The 22,391-nt window shown below is 39.4% G+C and overlaps 2 protein-coding genes across 3 annotated transcripts in view; one reads left to right on the forward strand and one right to left on the reverse strand.

Annotated features, from left to right (window-relative positions):
- Positions 1-10,262, reverse strand: part of IFTAP (intraflagellar transport associated protein) — a 63,885-nt gene extending 53,623 nt beyond the window's left edge. For both annotated transcript variants that reach the window (XM_044919464.1, XM_021684750.1), the window contains exon 1: positions 10,170-10,262. The gene's annotated coding sequence lies outside the window, so the exon portion shown is untranslated. The remainder of the gene's footprint in view (positions 1-10,169) is intronic.
- A 360-nt stretch (positions 10,263-10,622) lies between these two features.
- RAG2 (recombination activating 2) lies at positions 10,623-12,206 on the forward strand. The gene has a single exon (XM_021684749.1). The coding sequence runs from the start codon at positions 10,623-10,625 to the stop codon at positions 12,204-12,206; it is 1,584 nt and encodes a 527-aa protein (XP_021540424.1).
- Positions 12,207-22,391: the final 10,185 nt, after the last annotated feature.

Consider the following 22,391-nt stretch of genomic DNA (forward strand, 5'->3'; position numbering starts at 1 on the left):
CTACACACATACTGCATGATTCCATTTATGTAACATTCATGAAACAACATAATCATAAAGATGGAGAACAGACTAATGGTTGCTGGGATTAGGGATGGAGGAGGGGTGGATTCGGATATAAATAGGGTACCATGAGTCTTGCAGTGGTGGTACAGCTGAGTATCTTGACTATGGTGGTGGTTATACAAGACCATACATGTGATATAGTTGAACTAACACACACACACACACACACACACACACACACACATCAGTGTATACATAACTGGTGAAATCTGAATATGTTCTGTGGATTGCACCACTGTTTCTTAATTTTTATATTGTACTACAGATATATAAGATGTTAACACTGCAAAAGGCTCGAACAAGGGTGCATAAAATCTCCCTATACATTTTTTTTTGCAACTTAAGTCTATCCTGTGATCTATAATTATTTCAAAGTTAAAAGTTTAGAAGGCAGGGGGAAAGAAGAACAGGAGAAGAAGGCTAAACCAATTAAGGCAAAAAAATTTAAGAAAAGAAAATTATCACTAAAAGTTTACCAAGAATGTTGGAACTCATGCATGTTGATTGTTTTCCCCCCTGCAGAAAGCTCTGGGGGGATGGGAACAACATTAATCTATAACATTACATGTTTAAGCAGAAACTTTCCTCTTGAAAAATTTGCTTCCCTTTCTGGCTCATCCATCCAAGCTACTGTAATGAGGTTTCTTGAGGCTATCATTCATTAAGCCTTGCTGTTCATCAGCAGATTGTTTAAAATCAATTTTATTTCCCCAAAATATACTCTTCCTTCAAGCTGTTTAAGTCAATCCAGAAATGTCTGCATTGACTTACTGAGGCATGTCAACTGGGTATTAGACTGTTTTCAATTACACAGTTATTAATTCCATTAAACAAAGAAAAATGCAAACAGTTAAGCATTCAAACTTCCTCTCCCCACTCACTACCTATTGTTTTTTAAAAAGCAGATTGCCAGTGGACATGGAATCTGAAGGATATACCCACAAGACAAATTTCAGAAAATCTACTGTTTCAGAAATCAGACTTCTTTTTCTCTACCATTTTTGTTTATCCCCTTTGTGGAAAAAGTTCAAGTTATGGATGATCACAAGTAAATACCCTACCTTCACCCCTTACAAGTACATAAAGCTCCTACAAGTACATTAACTCTAGACTAGTACATTTATCAAGAAAAATGTTCAATATACGTCAATACACATCTTTCAACCACATTCAAAACTGATCTCCCATCTTCAGAAATGTAATCAACTACATGAGTGAGTTACAAATGGTAACAGTTAAGTCTCTGATGGAACATTTTTTTTCAAGGACCTAATAAAGCTGTGAATCCAGTAGAGGCAGTAGAGTTTCTGAGTCAACTGTATAACTCTATAATCATGCAACAATATTTCAATCATAAGAGATTTTTTAGCTCAATTGTAATCCCACCTTCACGTGGGATGCAATGTCCTATTAATGCTTATGTTTTCTCTCCGCAGAACAACTGTAACACAAAGGCATTCACTCCTAATTGAAGTTATCCCCTTCTCTCCAGCCTCCTGAGCCCGTCAGCCACCTGCACAGTGCACAGCACTTACAACACCAGGAAGCTTGCTTTAAAGCAAAATCCACACAGCTAGTTAGACAAACTCAACTAAATCAACTCTGCAGAGATTCATTTCTAAGTGTTTCAAAATGCCAGATCTTGCTAATAAAATCGACCTTTTCATATGACATTCTCTTAAAAGAAATAGGATTTTAAAGATTTTTTTTTTATCTTTTTAAAGATTTTATTTATTTATTTGACAGAGACAGTGAGAGCAGGAACACAAGCAGGGGGAGTGGGAGAGGGAGAAGGAGGCTTCCCGCCGAGCAGGGAGCCCGATGTGGGACTCGATCCCAGGACCCTGGGACCATGACCTGAGCCAAAGGCAGACGCTTAACGACTGAGCCACCCTGGCGCCCAAGAAATAGGATTTTAAAGATGCATTTCCCATTTTATTCTAAATTCCTATGACTGTGGAATAATAAATGAGCTTTAAGAGCTAGTACAGTGCTTTCCCAGCTTCCAATTAATCTCAGCACTTTATTTGCAATTTTGCCTCAATGTATACAACATAACATACATACACTAACGTGGCTTCTATATCCAAAGATAGTAACTAAGAAACACCAAATCCCTCCTTCTCTAAAAATAAAACTTTTTGAAGTGAATTTTTTTTCTAGTACAACATTGTAAATCACCTCTGAAATTTTTCTCCATTTTATTTTATGGCAGAGTCCACCTTAAATCACAGAACAATGAAATACAGGGAAATACCAGTCATCCCAGTCAGGTCGCCATATTTAATTAATTGCCCTAAATAAAAAGTGACAAGTCACTTGTCACGTTCTTCTCTTGACAATCCATCATACTAACTGTAGATTGCTTCCTTCTATATATTTCCTCTTCCTTCCTCTTTTCTCCTCTTTGCCAGTTTCAGTTGTAGCTCCCATTATGGGATTCACTCAAGTCAAATATCTCCTTTTCCTATGCTATTTATATTATTTCCTTAAAAATCAGCCACTTATTTAAGAAGTAAAAATTGTCTATTCCTATCAGAATGCTATGAAAAGTTGTCACTAACACTTATTAATTCATTAAGCAACCATGTAATTTGTTTCTCCATTTATAAAATGGGGATGGAAATGCTTGAGAGGCACAAAAACAGTCATGAGTTCACACAAGAGTGCTTCTCTCCTGCCTCCCCTCAACCCACCATGTATACACACCCCTGCAGCTGTGTTACCCTTGTCATGTGGTTTAAATTCTCTGGCCTTAAGTTGTTTGAATGTAAAACTAAAGGGACTGGACTTGAAGCTATCTACCATCGCTGGCATTCTGTTTTTCTCCAATTATGCTTCCTAATTGTTCAATTACTATGTCAGTACAGCCTGTTACTTTCATCTCCCTGCTGCTAAATAAAAATTATTTTATTCTGGAATTGCACTGACTTGCATTCTTTAATTATCCACTGTTTTTGGATGTAAGGTAGGAGAAATCAACATATTTCAGTGGAAGTTTGAATTTGATTCTGCCTCAAGGTTTAAGAATGGGCTGAGCAACCTACAATTATTTCTTGGTGAACTTTCAAGAATTTTAAGGCTGAGCATAAGAAGCATGTAAAGTTGCTTCGTCCGATTACCATGTATGTTCCTTAAAAGCAAGCCCTGTGTCTGTGATAATTTTTCTAATTCTCCAATGCCTCTGTACATAGCAGATGATCAGTAAATACTGTTGATTACTTCACATTTAGTTACTATGCTGAGCACTTTAGCAGACTAGGATCTTGACTGAGATCACTGCAAGTTCAATGCCCTCCTAATGGTGTGGCAAAGGCTGAGGGCTTTAAAACCCATTTCCAAATGTGCTGCTAATTTCCAGCGGCTTCAGGAAACAAATAACCCATTCAGCAACAAGCTGCCTGTTTGCTGATGTTAGTAGTAAAATACAAAGACGAAAATACTTGCCTAAACATACCCATGGTTTCTATGTTACATTTCTTATTTTGCATTTACTGTGGAGATATCCAATATGTCAACTTTATGAGAGCTGTCACTGATGCTGGAATTTCAAGTACTATAATCATTATATAACACCATAAACAGGTTAGGGAAATAATCCAATACTCTTTTGCAGACAAAGAAAAAAATCATCATGGAAGTAACTAGAAGAGATGATGATGCTTTTTTAAAGGATGGGCCATGGTGATGAGTATTAAAGGGGGCACGTTCTGCATGGAGCACTGGGTGTTATGCACAAACAATGAATCATGGAACACTACATCTAAAACTAATGATGTAGGGTGATTAACATAACAATAAAAAATTATAAAATAATAATAATAAAGGATGGGCCAACACTTCAAATGATGGAAACCAGCCAAACAACTGAGCTACTCATCAGTTTTTAAAAAGTCAACCCTGAAAATATATCCTAAAATTTTGCAAAGAATTAAAATAGTCACTTGTACAAATATATTTATAGTATCATCATCATCAGACAAGATTTACTGAGTACACTCTTCTATACCAGACATTTTATATCCATTAATCCTTACAATAAGGCAGGTATCATCTCTGTTTCAGAGATAAGGAAGCTGAAGCTCAAAAGGATCATTTAGCTAGTAAGTGGCAGAACTGAGACTCAAGTCCAGACCTGTCTACCTTTGATCGTGCATTCTATCATCTAAGCCACATGGAAATGATTAAATGACCAACAATGGTGGATAGTCAGATAAATTATGTTACATTTACTTAATGGAATTTTAGGAAGTTATTAAAAATTACAAAGGTGAAAATAAAACATAAGGCACCTGGGTGGCTCAGTTGGTTAAGCGACTGCCTTCGGCTCAGGTCATGATCCTGGAGTCCTGGGATCGAGTCCCACATCGGGCTCCCTGCTCGGCGGGGGGTCTGCTTCTCCCTCTGACCCTCTTCCCTCTCGTGCTCTCTGTCTCTCATTCTCTCTCTCTCAAATAAATAAATAAAATCTTTTTAAAAAGAAAATAAAATAGACATTTTATAGTGTATATGAAATGTTATATTAAAAAGGTAACAAAATTTAAATGCATTTGCTTTATAACCAGGTAAAATGTGTATATATTTGCATAAACACTGTAATAGAGCCAAATCAATAAAAAATTTTATGCTTAGGTGATGGGCTCATGAGTGGTATATATTTTTCCTGAAGTAAATGTTTTTAATGAATTGTTTTAAAATTAAATCAGCTATAGTAATCAAGACAGTGTGGCATTAGTGAAAGAACAGACAGATCAATAGAACAGAACTGAGAGCACTGAAATAGACCCACATAAATACAATCAACTGATCTTTCACAAAGGAGCAAAGGTAAGACAGTACAGCACAGATAATCTTTTCAACAAAAATTCTGGAACAACTGGATCTCCAAAGGTAAGAAATGAATCTAGCCATAGACCTACACCCTTCACAAGAATTAGCTCAAGTGGATCACAGACCTAAACAAAAAAATGCAAAACCATAAAGTTCATAGTTCATGGGAATGGCAACAACATTTTAGATACAACACCAAAGGCACAATCCATCAAAGAAATAATTGATAAGGTGGCCTTACTAAAATTAAAAACTTCTGCTCTGCTAAAGACACTGACAAGAGAATAAAAAGAAAAGCCACAGACTGGGAGAAAATATTTGCCAGAGACCCACCTGATAAAGGACTATTAACCAAAATATGCAAAGAACTCTTAAAATTCAACAATAAGAAAACAACCTGATTAAAAAAATGAGCTAAAGCTTTAACAGACACCTGACCAAAGAAGATATACAGATGACAAAAAAAGCACGTGAAGAGATGCTCCACATCATATGTCATCAGGGAAATGCAAACTAAAACAACAGTGAGCTACCACTACACAGCTGTTAGAATGACCAGAATCCAGAACACTGACAACACCAAATAGCTGACAAGGATGTGCAGCAACAGGAACTCTCATTCATTGCTACTGGGCACTGAGCACTTTAAAGATATTATCTGACTTAATCTTTTTGCAACAATCTTTTGAGGTGACTACTTCTATTATCCCCATTTCAGAGAGAGAGAAACAGAGGCTTAGAGATTAAGATAACTCCACTGGTAAATGGCAGACCTGGCAAAGAAAACTAGGTCAGTTTGACTCCAAAGCCCATTTTCTTAATCATTCTGCTGTACAATATTACACCGCAGCTCCTGATATCAAGTTGGTAGGAGGCCTCCAAGAATTAGAATGACTTCTGAGCGTTGCGTTAAAGAAAATGAGACCCATGGGGCACCTAGGTGGCTCAGCCGTTAAGCGTCTGCCTTTGACTCAGGTCATGATCCCAGGGTCCTGGGATCGAGCCTCGCATCGGGCTCCCTGCTCAGCGGGAAGCCTCTTCTCCCTCTCCCTCTCCCCCTGCTTGTGTTCCCTCTCTCGCTGTGTCTCTCTCTGTCAAATAAATAAATAAAATCTTAAAAAAAAAAAAAAAGAAAATGAGACTACCGAAGAGCAATTCAAGATCAAAATGACTGGCATTGGTATTAGTGGTCTCTGCTTTAGGAAAAATACTTTACCATTGGATTCTTAATAGTATTATTTAAGTCACAGCAATTATATTCATTTTCTTCTATATTTTTCTAAAATGTTTTTAATTATAAATCAGGTTTCAGCCAGATTTTTTTTTTTTTTTTGGTCTTTACAAATAGTGGATTGTGTTTCTATTGTTGATTGGTAAGGAAATAGTTAAATCTTAAGAGTATACCCTGGTGGATATCTCCCTCAACCATCTAAAGACAAGAAAAAAAAAAAAGGTCACAGTCAGTTACTCCCGTTAGATCAGTGTTCACTGGAACATCTGTAGGTGCATATACACACTCTGTTTACTGTGAGCCTTCCGCTTGCCACGGTCAGAGTGGGCAGTCAGTGAATCTTCCCCAAGTGCTGACATTTAATACCTGGTTTAGCAGCAAAGATTCAGAGAGGGGTGAGAAGCCCCTCTGGCCTTCAGGTAGGTCCAATACCTTCATTTCTACCAAAGCTAAAAGATGGGCACCCACGTTTGTCAACTTTCAGGGAAAGGTGATGCTCCCCTTTAGCAGTGTGTTAGCTTACAGATGGATTGGGTGTCCGGATGGGGAGGGGATGCTATAAAATTTGGAAACTACAGGGCTTTCTTGTGTCTGGCTGCTGCAAGGATTTAATCCTGTGGCATCAGAGCCCATGTGTTAATCTTAGTATATAAATGCTTCTCTGGCATAAGTGTCAGAAAAAAGACCTAATCCTGGCTTCAGTGCAAGCAAAAAAAAAAAAATCAAGTAATGTATGCCTTGAACCTGATTAGCTGTGCAAGTGTTAATTCATGCATGGAATGACTGCAGTTACATGAGGTTACCTGCTATTTGGGAGCAATCAGGAAAACATGGGCAACACTGATCAGTAAGATTTAATGCCTCAGAGTATAGTACCTTTCTTTAGATGGAAAAAAAGAGTTCAGACACAGGAAACTACAAACCCAGACCTCACACCATTAGTCTTCTTTTGATTCTCAACTATGTCCTAGCTTCACAGTGAATAAATGAAAACCTCCCTGCTGAGGAATGTTAGCATGGGGTTGGGAAAATTGTATAAATTTATTGGTCCTCTATTTCTATCTTTTAAAAAGAATCTTTAATGTGTTGACTTTGAAACTTCCTCCAGTTGAAGAAGAGTGTCTTCTTTTTCAAAATTTGCCTTTTTTATCTAGCCTATTTAAAGAAAGTAGATTACTTTAGTTCTAGTATAACCTTTCAAAAACTCTTAAAAAATCAAGATGTGACTAATATAAGCATATTAAGACCATGGAAAGTATACAATAGCTTACTCCAGTGAAAACATATTTAAGTTAATAAAGCAAATTTCAAAAACTAAATAAATATGGCAAAATTTGTGAAAACATTTTCAATGTTCCTGTTTATTCTTTAAGTACATTAAGTCATCTGATCATAGTTTAAAATGGGTATTCTAAAAATTAAATGCACAAATACTGGAACTGTGTTACAAGATAATTCATCCCAACAGTAATAAACCTCACCACTGTTTTTAGGACCCTGCAATCATGAGGTGTACCAAGAGCAGGGCATCAAAGGGAGGACAGGTCAGAAATCTTTAGGGATCCAAACTAAGCTACAAAAAATGGGTAGTATTCCTTATGCCTTGCCTAAGAAAATGTGTCTGCTAATCTACAGTAATCATCTTTTCACTTATGAGAAGCCAAATTCCCTATGACAACCTTAAAATGAAGCCAACAGGCTACAGTGAAAACTTAAAAAAAAAAAAAAAAAAGCTTGCTGTTTAAAAGCAAGTGTTGTTGGTGTATGTTCATCCCTTGGGATCTGGAATCCATTACCCCTGTATGGCTTGCTCTACATCCCAGTAACAGTATTCAGAGGTTTTTAAAATAAACAGGCTTTGGCTTTAGTGCTCACTCCGCCCCAAAATGGACAACTTTCTGACAATCATCACATATCATGCTGAGTGTAATCATTTACGGTTTTCATTTATTGAATTGAGGTTTAGCAGTATTTCCTTTTAATTCCTATGCAGAGCATTTTCTTAGTTCCCATAAGCCTTCTTTTATGTATATTTGGATAGGCCATGAATAAAGAAAACACCCATGTTATTTCATAAGTAGGGCAAGTTGCTGAACCTACAAACCACCATGGTCTGAAGAAGAGACAGGCTTGCTTTCGTAACTTTAATAATAATGCTTCTCATTCACTATGCCCTCACTTGGTTTAATAACCCACAAGATGATTATTAAAATATCACACCTTAAGGAATCTCCCAAGTAAACTAAAACTAAGTAGAAGAGAACATTTAGCAATTAATTACACCTGATCTACAGAAGTGCTTCAAGGCAAAAAGCTCCCCCCATTAGACTGACCATAGATTCTAAATGGTCCAAGGAATCTTTGCAGGGAGAATAAAAATATAGTGTCAACTAACATTTATTAAATGTTCATTATATGCCAGGCACTGTGCTTTGTGACTTATATGTGTTTCCCATTTATCCTTCAAAGCAACCCAATGAATAGGTACTAAAACGATTCCCGTTTTCCAGAAAAGAAAGAATAAAAACTTGCCCAAGATGGTTACACAGCAACTAAGTTTCAGAGCCCAGACTTGGACTCAGACTTCAAAGTCTGCATATTTAATGAGGGGTTAGAGAAAGGGTAGCAGAAGAATAAATGAATTATTTCCTGTTATTTAAAATGAACTCACCACCAGCACCTCCATTGATATGCTTTTCCAATTCTCATTAGTCTAAAAAGTTAATCAATCTATACCCATTGATCAGATCCCAGATCCTAAATCCTATCTCACCATCTCCAACGTTATAAATATCATCTGCCGTGACTGGCAGGTAATTGTGTACTAACAACCCTACTTTTGATAAGTTCAAGCATAACTATGAAAACTATCACAGTGTACAAAGCCCTGTTCTGAGGGCTTTACATTTATTAATTTACTAATCATAACTAACATCGACCAAGGAGGTAGGTAATTACATTTTTACAGATGAGGAAATTGAGACAGTGAGATATTAAATTACAATTTCATAGAGTTAGTAGGTGACAGAGACAGGATTTGAATACAGCCCTTCAGCCCTCAGAGTCCAGACTCTGAAGAACTGAGAGTCATATTCAGAGACACTGTTTCAAACTGTTTTTGAAGCATATTAACAATTTACTCTTAACAGTCAGGAATCTGTACTACTTTGTTTCCTTTAACCTTTGGTGCCTAGGACTTCACTCTACAAACAGGGAGTACATTATTAAGGCTCCTGGAATCTCTCTAAGGTAAGTAATGATAATAAAATAAAAATTGATCAAGCTTATTTCATCTAGTAAATAACCTTTTAAAAAAATACTATAATACTAGTATTAAATCCTGAATAATTCTGGCCCCTCTTTGCTTAGCGTCTGCTTACTACAGAGTTACTAAAGAATTATTTCAAATGTCTTGGGCTGGAAAGAGAGATCTGAAAAACAGCCACTAACTGTATTTTTCCTAGAGAGGGAGAGAGAAGGGAGGGGCAGAAGAAGAAAAGAGAGTGGAGGAGGCAGGGAGGTGTTTAGGAATCTTCTCTGCCTCCCTAAAAGAACCCTAAAAACGTGAGCAAGAGCGATTGAGGAAAACAGGGGGACTTTGACGTGACACTTTCTAAGATCTAATTACAGTGTTTCCACTACTAAATCATTATCAGGTAATTTCTTCCCTCTACTCCAGGTATTCAGAGACCGATCTCTGGCTTCCGTAAAACAGTCAAATAGTCACAGCTTTTGTGACCTCGGTGTCCCCCTCCTCCCACGACCAGCCCCCTCCCCCCCCCGTCCCAGCAACCTAGGGTTTACACAGGTGCAACTGAGTCCAGTTCCCCCCAAGCGTCCGGGCGGGAGGAGTCTGCAACGACGCCTCGGCCGGGGCTTCCCTTTAGGCGTCGGTTTCCAGGCAACCCCACTAGGGCCAGAAGCAGTTGTGCTTCCTACTGGGTCAACCTATTTAAGAGTCCCCAGCGGGCCGCCTGACGCCCCTCTTGGTGCTGCGGCCTTCCCGTAACCCGGATGTTAGGTCTGCGTCAGCCACTCTCACCTCCCATTCCCTCGTTTTCCGCCTTGGCTCCCATCTAGTCACTTCGCACTTTGAGCGTCTGTATTCAGAGGCATCCTAGGAGTCTCCTCTCCTGTACCAACAAAAACAGTCGTAGCCACACATAGAGAACGGATTCCTGGGAAACGTAGTTCTTTCCGCCGACAAGCGGTGAATCTGTGAGGCGAAAAGGACTACAATTCCCAGAAATCTAAGGGAGGATAGTCCATGTCTAAAACATGTCCCAACTGCTTGATCCTACTGGGAAGGAAAGTTCTGTGGCTCGTTGCTAACCTAGCTGCCTGGGTTTTACTAATTCAGTTCCACTACAAGCTTGTGGAAGAACTTTTTTTTTTTTTAACAAGCTTTTTACCTGTGAAGTGATTTATATGAAGAGATATATAAGTCATTTTTAAAAATTCTTTCAGATAAAAGATCTACACAGGATCAGAAAATATGTCACTACAGATGATAACAGTCAGTAATAACATGGCCTTAATTCAACCAGGCTTCTCACTGATGAATTTTGATGGGCAAGTTTTCTTCTTTGGCCAAAAAGGCTGGCCAAAGAGGTCCTGCCCCACTGGAGTTTTCCACTTTGATGTAAAGCATAACCATCTCAAACTGAAGCCTGCACTTTTCTCTAAGGATTCCTGCTACCTTCCTCCTCTTCGTTACCCAGCCACTTGCATATTCAGAAGCAGCTTAGAGTCTGAAAAGCATCAATACATCATCCATGGAGGGAAAACACCAAACAATGAGCTTTCAGATAAGATTTATGTCATGTCTATTGCTGGCAAGAACAGCAAAAAAGTTACTTTTCGCTGCACGGAGAAAGACTTGGTAGGAGATGTTCCCGAAGCCAGATATGGTCATTCCATTGATGTGGTGTATAGTCGAGGGAAAAGTATAGGTGTTCTCTTTGGAGGACGGTCATACATTCCTTCTTCCCAAAGAACCACAGAAAAATGGAATAGTGTAGCTGACTGTCTGCCCCATGTTTTCTTGGTGGATTTTGAATTTGGGTGCTCTACATCATACATACTTCCAGAACTTCAGGATGGGCTATCTTTTCATGTCTCTATTGCCAGAAATGATACCGTCTATATTTTGGGAGGACATTCACTTGCCAATAACACCCGCCCTACCAACCTATACAGAATAAAGGTTGATCTCCCATTGGGTAGCCCAGCTGTGAATTGCACAGTCTTGCCAGGAGGAATCTCTGTCTCCAGTGCAATCCTGACTCAAACAAACAATGATGAATTTGTTATTGTTGGTGGCTATCAGCTTGAAAATCAAAAGAGAATGGTCTGCAACATCGTCTCTTTCGAGGACAATAAGATAGAAATTCATGAGATGCAGACCCCAGATTGGACCCCAGATATTAAGCACAGCAAGATCTGGTTTGGGAGCAACATGGGAAATGGAACTGTATTCCTTGGCATACCAGGAGACAATAAACAGGCTACTTCAGAAGCTTTCTATTTCTATATGTTGAAATGTGCTGAAGACAATGTGAATGAAGATCAGAAAACACTCACAAATAGTCAGACATCAACAGAAGACCCAGGGGACTCCACTCCCTTTGAAGACTCAGAAGAATTTTGTTTCAGTGCAGAAGCATGTAGCTTTGATGGTGATGATGAATTTGACACCTATAATGAAGATGATGAGGAAGATGAGTCTGAGACAGGCTACTGGATTACATGCTGCCCTACTTGTGATGTGGATATCAACACTTGGGTACCATTTTATTCAACTGAGCTCAACAAACCTGCCATGATCTACTGTTCTCATGGAGATGGGCACTGGGTCCATGCTCAGTGCATGGATCTGGCAGAAGACACGCTCATTCATCTGTCAGAAGGAAGCAACAAATATTACTGCAATGAACATGTGAAGATAGCAAGAGCACTGCAAACCCCCAAAAGAGTACTACCCTTAAAAAAGCCTCCACTGAAATCCCTCCACAAAAAAGGTTCTGGGAAAATTTTTACTCCTGCCAAGAAATCTTTTCTTAGAAGGTTGTTTGATTAGTTTCACAAAAGCCTTTCAAATTCAAGTGCATCAAATTTTTAAACCTGTTTTAAAGAATCATAACAATGATGAAAATTATATTCCTATTTTTTATTGAAAATGTCTCTGTTTTCTTTTAATCTTATGAATTAAGTGCCAAGGAAAAGTGCTCATAATACAATGCTAAATACTTGAAAATCTTTTACTCAAAGGTATCTTAAATGAGAATTTCTGACCTGAATTTTTTCATTCAAGGAATCTTAAATACAGAAGCAGTAAAAATAATCAAGATATACTTATATCCCTTATATGATTTTTGGTTACAAATAAGCTACTTAAGACAAAGTTAAACTGATAAAGAAACTAACACCCAAAGGAATTGAATGAATTATTTTTGCACAATATAACAACTTGGTGGTTGGCCAAAAATTAAAACCAAAATCACTTGTATCCCATGCGAGTGCTCTTTGTACACCTTTAACTCTAAACTGGCCTCTTGGTTATGCTTGTAAACAGAAAAATTTCCCTACAGCTTATTTAAACCATAAGACAGTCTCCATTGACGTGAAGGAAAAGAAAAGGAATCTGCATCAATTTTGTTACATTTCTTCAGAGGATTCCCCCACCATCTGGTGCATGGATGATGAACCAAGTCCACTCACTTGAACCAGTTCTTTGAGAGATTTAATGAAAACTGAAGTCCACTGCTACTTAGCATTCTGGAGAAAGAGGATAAGTGAGAGCACACTAAGAAAGGACCACCGATTAAATCTCATAAAGAAAAATAGTATTATTTCTACTAGATAAAAAAAGTTCAAAGGATTTTCTAAAGTTAATAGGTAGAAGATTTTAAATGGGGAAAAATAAATTTGTGTGTGTATGCGTCTAGTTGATACGTGGAGTTTGCTACCAATGAAAATTATAAAATCAATGAGACTGCAAAGGTTCATTTAGATACTTTCTAGAAAGGAAGTTAAAAATACTGTTCATTTTGAGGCTTTAAGACATCAACTGATAATCAGATGACCTTAGAGAAATGTCTTTCCTTTTGGAGTATTCTTCTGGCAAAGCATCTTGCCTTATCCTAAGAGCTTAAGCCATAGCTTTTTATCCATCAGTCTTCACTGACAGTCCACAGTGTGTGAAGTACTATGGCCAAATTTAGGGCAAATGTGACCATACAGGAGATAAAGCCCTGGAACACAAGTTCGTCTGCACCAGTTCCATGTCTTAGATACTAAAAGTAACTTGGATAAATTAAATCATGTTCAGTTCATTTCAGTAATGTTGCTTAATGAATATTCCTTTTGAACCTTTTACTGTACCATTGCTCTGTTGTTTTTGTCACCTATGTAAAACTAATAAAACATTAAAATGTCTTCCGTTGATATTGATTTCCTCCAATTATTAATTGCCCCAATTAGGGACAAAATTTTACTCTTTAATTTTCCCAGGCTCATTTTACTTTGATTTCTTTTTTTCTGTTAATAGGAAGTGGTATATGTTAAAACTGAAATATCCTTCATAGAATTCAAGAGTTATTTCCTCAAGAGGTAGATACATTCCCTTATCTTTACTTGTTTATAGTGACTGAATGGCTAAAGAATTATTACCACATTTGTCTTGTAGTCAGTGAGATTAAGATATGATAATCTAAGTGATTTAATTCTGAACTCACTGGGTTCTATAGTTAAACTCGAATCCCACCAGCATAGCTACTTTTGTGGTGTGTGTGTGTGTGTGTGGTATATGAGTGTGTGTTACAAAAGCAAGTATTTTGGTTTTGCTTACCACATATTTGAGTAAATAGGTCTTTTTAAGTCACCTCACCAGTGAGTCCATCAGATGTGACATTAAAGATAATGAGGCTTCTGTTCTAATAAGCATATGCAAACATTCAAATGAACCACATTAGAAGAGTACTCACTCCAATGATATACTGCTTTTGCTTAAAACATTTCTCTTTTTTTTAGGATTTTATTTATTTCTTTGAGAGAGAGAGAGAGAGCGAGTGAGAGTGAGTGGAGGGGCAGAGGGGAGAGAGAAAGAATCTGAAGCAGAGTCCACAATGAGTGCAGAGCCCAATGCAGGGCTCGATCCCACAACTGCCATGAGATCATGACCTCAGCCAAAACCAAGAGTTCAACCAAGTTCAACCAAGTTGAGCTTAACCAACTGAGCCACCGAGGTGCTCCATGCTTAAAATGTTTCTATGACTCACATTTCAGTCGCCTTCAAGGCCTATGGTTCATTTCTTTGAAGAAACTTAACAACTGTCCCTCTTCCACCATTAGAGATAGAGTTGGTTTCTGGAAACAGACGAACATCATCCAAAGCCTAGTAGGGTATAACGCTCAGTGTTATATTACCACTTAGGTAAAAAAAAGGAAGTCTGAGTACAAGCTACAAGATGGGCTTTCTGATAGGGCTCATAAGTAGGTTCTAAAGATAAATCTGGAAACTGTTTACACAGAATAATATCAATAAATAAGTATATGGCTTTCCAAGGTGATCATTTTAGGGTGATCATTTTAGTCTACAAGTACAAGTGAATTTAATGTGTCAAGAGGAAGGGAAGTGTAAGGAAAAGGAATAGTCTAAAGGCCCTGGGGTGAGATTAAGCTTATCACCTTTGAGGAACTGAAAGGTAATCTGGCTAAAACATAGTAAACAAGGGGAGTATGGAATGTCAGGAGCCTAAAGAGATAAGCAGGGGCCAGCGCCGTGTGGTTTTTTAATTAGTAAAACAAAGTCACATACAACTTCGTTCATACTATTTGCCCTGTCCCCTCTAGCGCCTGTTTCACTACTCCTTTCACGCTTTGTGCCCAATCTCTAGAAACACTAAACTGATAATATTTCTAGTGAGAACCCCTAGTTGTCTCAGTACTCAGGGCTTTTGATGAACCCATCCTTTCTGCTGGGCATACCTTTCCTCTTGTGCTTTATCCCTCTTGCTAATATCCTAGTCCATCTGGCCCATTCCTATCCACTCTACATCTCAGTTCAGGTACCTGCTCCCCCCGGGAAGACTGCTCTGAACCCCATCACCTCCTTGATGGCTATAGCACTTACAAATCTCTGCTTATATACTCAGAAGTACAAGAAACAAAGCTGTATTTTTCTATAACCCACATTGTATAATGCATCCTTTTTACTGTGTGTTGGAAATTTAATTTCGATAAATTTAGGGTCCTCCCTCTTCACCAACTTTTTATCCAAGTTCCAGGGAGAAACATAATGCTGAGTTGCCAGGAGTAGGAGTGAGCGGGGGTGAAGCGTCTGGTTCTTAAGGTCATCATCCCTTCTCACTAGCTTCTGCTACAACATCCACACTCCCACGGGGCCTGAGGTTATCAGCTTAATGACTCCTGAGTTGTATCTCAGCCTTAACCACAAGACATCATTAGATCCAGCTCTCTCTCAGCTGCTTTTGGGTCCCTAGTGGGCTCACATGAAAAGGAGGAGATCGTTCGGCCCCTTCTGCTCCGAACGTGGCCACAGTTCCCTCTGTGAGGCCATCTACAACTTGTCTGTTTCTGTACCACTCTTGAGCATTTCATGGTAAATTTAGATTGAATAAGCAGCCATTCTAATCTACAGGGACAAGAATTCCACATTATGTATATGCCACCAAATTCCACTCTAGCATAGAATATTGCCTTTTGACTTGGAATTTACCAAACCTAGTTCTGTCAGAAAACATCTAATAAAGCACATTTATTACTAAGAGAGCTAATACCTCATTCTGTCTCTAGATATTAATCCAGTAAATATGTATTCATTTACATTATAATTTTTAGAATAAGAAGGAAAGTTGTCAATAACCCTCCTTTTAAAAGGCTGATGAGGGGCACCTGGGTGGCTCAGTTGGTTAAGTGTCTGCCTTCGGCTCAGGTTATGATCCTGGAGTCTCAGGATCGAGCCCGAGCCCCGCATCAGGATCCCTGCTCAGCGGGGAGTGTGCTTCTCCCTTTCCGTCGTCTCCTCCGCCCTGCTTGTACTGTCTCTCACACTATCTAAATAAAGTCTTAAAAAAAAAAAAAGGCTGATGAGTAATTATAGCTTAAGGATAAAGATCCCTCAAATCTCTGGCTTACTTCCTCTATTAGTGGGCCTCTTCAGGGTACCCATCAGTAAACATTGATTGAAAGTCCAAGATCCACAGTAAATATTATGGGACCTGAAAAAGAACAAAGAAGAGCCCCATCTTTAGGGAACTTACTGTCTTACTGTGGAATGGAGCCAGGGTCAGGGCAGGAGAGTTACAGAAAATGAAATTGTACACTTAAAGCAGTTGGTGACAAATTTGAAATAGTAGTGCAAGCTATCCCTGCAATAACAGTTTACTTTTCTTATTTTAACCTGGAAGATATTGGTAAAATTAAGAAATTGGACTAAAATATCTCTAAGTCTCCTTCATTATAGTGACGTTTGCTGAAGAGATGTTGTGTCCAAGACAACTGTAAAATGTAAAAAAGATGGCTTGAAGTGCCATGCAAAATGTATAGTGATAACTCAAAAGAGGAGGGGTTTGGGTATATATGTAAAAGATGACCAAATCACCAGTTTTGAACCATTAAAAAATATGAATGTGGTGTCAGAGAAAGATATTTGGACTTTGTCCCTGGTTCTGGCATCCCAAAGCTCCTAAAACTCTTGGAATTTTTTTTTATTATTATGTTATGTTAATCACCATACATTACATCATTAGTTTTTGATTTAGTGTTCCATGATTCATTGCGTATAACACCCAGTGCTCCGTGCAGAACGTGCCCTCCTTAATACCCATCACCAGGCTAACCCATCCCCCCACCCTGCTCCCCTCTAAAACCCTCAGTTTGTTTCTCAGAGTCCATAGTCTCTCATGGTTCATCTCCCCCTCCGATTTCCCCCCCTTCATCCTTCCCCTCCTGCTATCTTCTTCTTCTTCTTCTTTTTTTTTTTAACATATAATGTACTATTTGTTTCACAGGTACAGGTCTGTGATTCAACAGTCTTACACAATTCACAGCGCTCACCATAGCACATACCCTCCCAATGTCTATCACCCAGCCACCCCATCCCGCCCACCCCCCACCACTCCAGCAACCCTCAGTTTGTTTTTCAGAGTCCATCATCTTTCATGGTCTGTCTCCCCCTCCGATTTCCCCCCCTTCATTTTTCCCTTCCTGCTTTTTTTTAATATATAATGTATTATTTGTTTCAGAGGTACAGGTCTGTGATTCAACAGTCTTACACAATTCACAGCACTCACCGTAGCACTTACCCTCCCCAGTGTCTATCACCCAGTCACCCCATCCTTCCCACCCCACCCCCCACTCCAGCAACCCTCAGTTTGTTTCCTGAGATTAAGAATTCCTCATATCAGTGAGGTCATATGATACATGTCTTTCTCTGATTGACTTATTTCACTCAGCATAATACCCTCCAAACCCTTGGAATTTCTTGAGTGATAAGGGTGATAGGAGAGTCTTTTGTTCTTTTTTTGTTTTTAAAGATCTTATTTATTTATTTGAGAAAGAGAGAGAGCAGGAACAGAGGGAAGGGCAGAGGGAGAGGGAGAAACAGACTCCCCGCTGAGCAGGGAGCCCTATGTGGGGCTCCATCCCAGAACCCCAGGATCATGATCTGAGCCGAAGGCAGACACTTAACTGACTGAGCCACCCAGGCACCCCGAGAGTCTTTTGTTCTAATGAGGCCACCCTTGAACAGCCCTAGATGGCTTCAGGGTGGGGGCTGGTCATCAGAAAGACCAAGCCTTGATGAGAAGCTTCAAACTTTCAGCCCCACCCCCCAAATTTCCCAACTTCTGCCAGTGATTTAATAAATCATGCCTACATAATGAAACTTCCACAAAATTCCCTAAACAACAGGATTCAGAGAGCTTCTGGAGTGGGAGGATAGCGCACCCCAATTCCATGGGGACAGCAGCTCCCGCACTCAAGACACCTCCAGACCTTCTCATCTGGCTGTTTATTTGCATCTCTTATAATAAACCAGTAAATGTAAGAAAAATGACTTCCTGTGTTCTGCGGGCCATTCCCGTGAATTATCAACCTTGGGAACGAGGGTTGTGGGAACCCCAGATTTGTAGCCAACGAGGCAGAAGCGTGGGCAGCCTGGGCACCTCATTTATGGCTGGTGTTGGGGTGGGGGGAGTCTTATGGGACTGAGCCATTCACCTGTGGAGTCTGGGCTAACTTTGAAGAGTTAATGTCAGAATTGAATGGACTTATGGGACATCCAGTTGATACTAGAGAATTGGAGAATTGATCACTGTGGGGAAAACCTTATCAATGAACTTCTTGAAGACAAAAATGGAAAGATGCCTAACGGAGCGCTTGGTATTTACTTAGACCTTGATCAGACCTCAGGATGAAAATATACATACTTGGCCTGCAAGTAACTCAGCGTGTATTTTGTAAAGGCAGAGATATACTGTCACTATCAGGAGGGGAAAAAATGATTTTATAGAAGCCAAGGAGAAAGAAGGGAAACTTTTTCATGGGAAGAAATGCTAAATTTATGAGAACATGATGCTACGGCCGAACCTCCCTTCCTGTCCTCCTGCCTAGGGTTGGCCACAGTTGTCTGAGGGAGTGAGACGTGAATTAGTAGGCCCTATATAACTGACATCAAAAAATGCTTGAAATTGCTACTCTGTCATCTAAATATATATGCGTGACCCTTCTCTATCTTGAACAAATCCCCTCACATTTATACCTTCTGAAAGTATTTCACTCGCGTCCCACCCCTGACTTGGCATGGATGGCATCCATGGTCTGCTTAAAACTCTTCAAAAATTTCCATTTGCACTGGGGTAGGGCTTAAAGTCTTTACCCAGCCCACCATGTCCTGCATAACGAGGCCTCTGCCTGATTCTCCAGACACACACAACCCCCTTCCTGACTTCACTCAGTCTGTTTCGCCAGAGGGACCTTCCTTCTGTTCCTAGATTCCACCAATCACTCTCCACCTCAGTCTTTCCACAGGCTATGTCCGCTGCAAGACCATCCGTCCTCACCTGCCCTCACCTCACTCCATCTACCCATCTCTCCTTAAAGTTTCCTTCTTCCTAGACACTTTCTCTGATCCCCCAGTTTAAATTCCATTGCCCTCCCGTACTCAGATTGCACTCGGTACTTTTTCTTCATAACACCTACTAGAGTGTGTGGCGATGCATTTATTAGGCTTACTGTTGTTTTAATGTCTACTTCCACCTAGCTTTTTGTCAGCAGAAACTCTATGTCTAGTGCCAAGCACACACTGCCTGTTCATAGAAGGCATCCTATATATATTTCTTTAAAATATAGGCTGAGAGGCTCCATGGCGCCTGGGTGGCTCAGTTGGTTAAGTGTCCGACTCTTGATATAAGCTCAGATCATGATCTCAGGGTCATGAGATTGAGCTCAGTGTCCAGCTCTGCACTGGGTATGGAGCCTGCTTGAGATTCTCTCTCTCACTCTCTCCCCTTCTGCCCTACCCCCCACTCACACACACACACTCTCTCTCTAAAAAAATAAAAATAAAATAAAGGCTGAAGTAGTTAGAAAGGGTATCAGGAACAATATAGAACTTAGCTAGGCCTTAAAGGGTAAAGAGATGCCTCCTTCTCAAATGCGGGGGTAATATTCAAATACTTGATCAAAGGGTACAAACTGTCAGTGATAAGATGAGTAAGTTCTGAGGATCTAAAGAACAGCATAGTGACTATGTTGTTACATACTGACAGCTGATAATACTGTATTATGTATACTTGAAATTTAAGAGAGTAGATCTTAAACACCTTCACCACACCAAAATAAAAGGTAAGGATGTGAGATGATGGATGTATTAATTGGATTGTGGTGAATATTTTACAATGTATATCAAATCATTATGTGGTACACTTGATATACAGTTCTGTTTGTCAATTATATCTCAATGAAGCTGGTAGGGTAGGGTAGGGTAGGGTAACAGTTAAAAAAGAAATCAAACCAATGGTGTGCGGGCAGTCCTTAAGGCTCCCTGAGGTGCTGGGATTAACCTGTTGCTTGCTGGATCATGAGTTCCTGGAGGATGGGGCAGGCTGCCGGAATGGGAAGGGTCCTGGGGCCTTCAGGACACAAGCTATTTGCCTACAAGTACAAACATATTTCAGTATTTTAAAAATGGTACGGTTGCCCAGAAGCACCAGGCTGAATCTCTGTTCTGAGCAGAAGGGATCTGAGAGCTCTCTAGCAAAGGTGGTGCTGAGATGCTTGAAAATTCATGGATGAAAAGGAGGCCACCCAGTCGTGTGAGGACCGGATGGGGAAATTGTGGAGCGGTGCCTCTGCCCTTTGCAGGCTGAGCTAAGCTTCAGGGACCAGGCGCGCAACACGACGGTTAACAGCGGTACCCGCTCCAAAAGGACCTGATGAGAAAGCCATGGGCAGTTCCTTCCACCCTGTTTGCTAAGCGGCAGGTATTGCTGGTTTAGTAGTAATACTATGATCACCGTCATCATCACCATCAGGAACTGCCCTAAACAAGAGAACCTGGGATCCAGCTCAGTGCTGCCATTATCTCTGTGACCATGGACAAGTCAACCACTCCAATCAAAATTTTGAGTATATGAAAATGTGAATTTTCTGGGGAACAGGCCTGTATTTTTATCAGCTTCTCAAAAAGAGTCAAAAACTACTGATTTTCAGGTGTCTGGGTAGTTCAGTCAGTTAAGCGTCTGCCTTCGGCTCAGGTCATGATCCTAGGATTTTTTCTTTTTTTAAGATTTTATTTATTTATTTGTCAGAAAGAGAGAGAGAGCACAAGTGGGGGAGTGGCAGGCAGAGGGAGAAGCAGGCTCCCTGCTGAGCAAGGAGTCCCATGCGGGACTCGATCCCAGAACCCTGGGATCATGACCTGAGCTGAAGGCAGACGCTTAACCAACTGAGCCACCCAGGTGCCCCAATAAATAAAATCTTTAAAAACAAAACAAAACAAAACAAAAAACTACTGATTTTCAAATTCTACATCTTCAAAAGGCTTACTATTCACTTCAAATATCCAGAAACAAATGGTCTCAGCTGATATTAGGGTAAATGACACCTATTAATCACTATTCTGTTGCCTTTTATTCTAAAGGCCACCAAATTTATTCTGTATTTCCCTCAAGAAATACGTGTTACTTCATTTTTTCAAATGTTGCACTCAATAGTATTATCACAATAATCACACATGTTCCTTTCCAAATTTTAAACTTTTATTTCAAATACTTAAACATAAAGTTGTTAACAATAACCACAATATTAGTAAGAAGTGAAAATATTAAAATATAAAAGTAAGTACTGAAACACATACTTTGTTTCATCTCAAAACATTGGATGTGGAAACACAGGTCACCCTCATCAAATAAATTCCATTGCATCCTGGCACCTAACTTTCCCTAAAACACAAAAAATAAGGCCCTTGGGAGCCATTAACAAACTTTATGATTATTTGTTAAGAAAACAAAGTGAAGTGCAGTTCTGCACAAAAATCTTACCAAAAACGATTTCCAGGGTTTATTTATGTAGATTACTATAGTTCAAGAGAAGAAAATAAAATAGAACAAAATATCCACCCTTACTTAAAATCTCTTAACATTAAAAGAATGGAGCAACTCTCATACAAAAACTAAAGACACATACAAATCTGCACTCAAAAATTATTTGCATCACATGATGATTTGTTCCTCCCAAACACCACTGGTGCTTACAAATCCTGCCTCCTGGTTGTGTGGAATTTGAATTCTGTTTGATGTAATGCGACACCTACATACTCAACCAACAAAATCTTTATCTTCATCTATATTTTGTGAAAACAAATTGAGGCAAAACTAAATTCCAGCTCACCTGGAAGGAAAAGACATCTTTTCTCCTGCTCTTGTTTCTCAGTGCATGTTTATGAATCCCAAAGCACTTTTTGACCTCCCCTAGCCCATTCCTAAGTTTTCACCACTATTATCACTGGTCCATGCGGTGTGCCTCCATGGGTTGGCAGGAAAACTTGTAGAATCAGGTTTCACAGGAGGAAAATGCATTGCCCTTCTGAAGTCTATACTCCAAAAAAAAAAAAAAAATGATCCATTCAGTGTGGTGAATTTCCCTGGAGTATGTGACCATATTCGCAATGGGCATTGTCAAAAATAAAACTCGAGAATAAAACCAGGCCTTGGATATTGCAATCTCAACAATGAGGGCT

The sequence above is a fragment of the Neomonachus schauinslandi genome, chromosome 11 (assembly GCF_002201575.2).
Source record: "Neomonachus schauinslandi chromosome 11, ASM220157v2, whole genome shotgun sequence".
Lineage (NCBI taxonomy): Eukaryota > Metazoa > Chordata > Mammalia > Carnivora > Phocidae > Neomonachus > Neomonachus schauinslandi.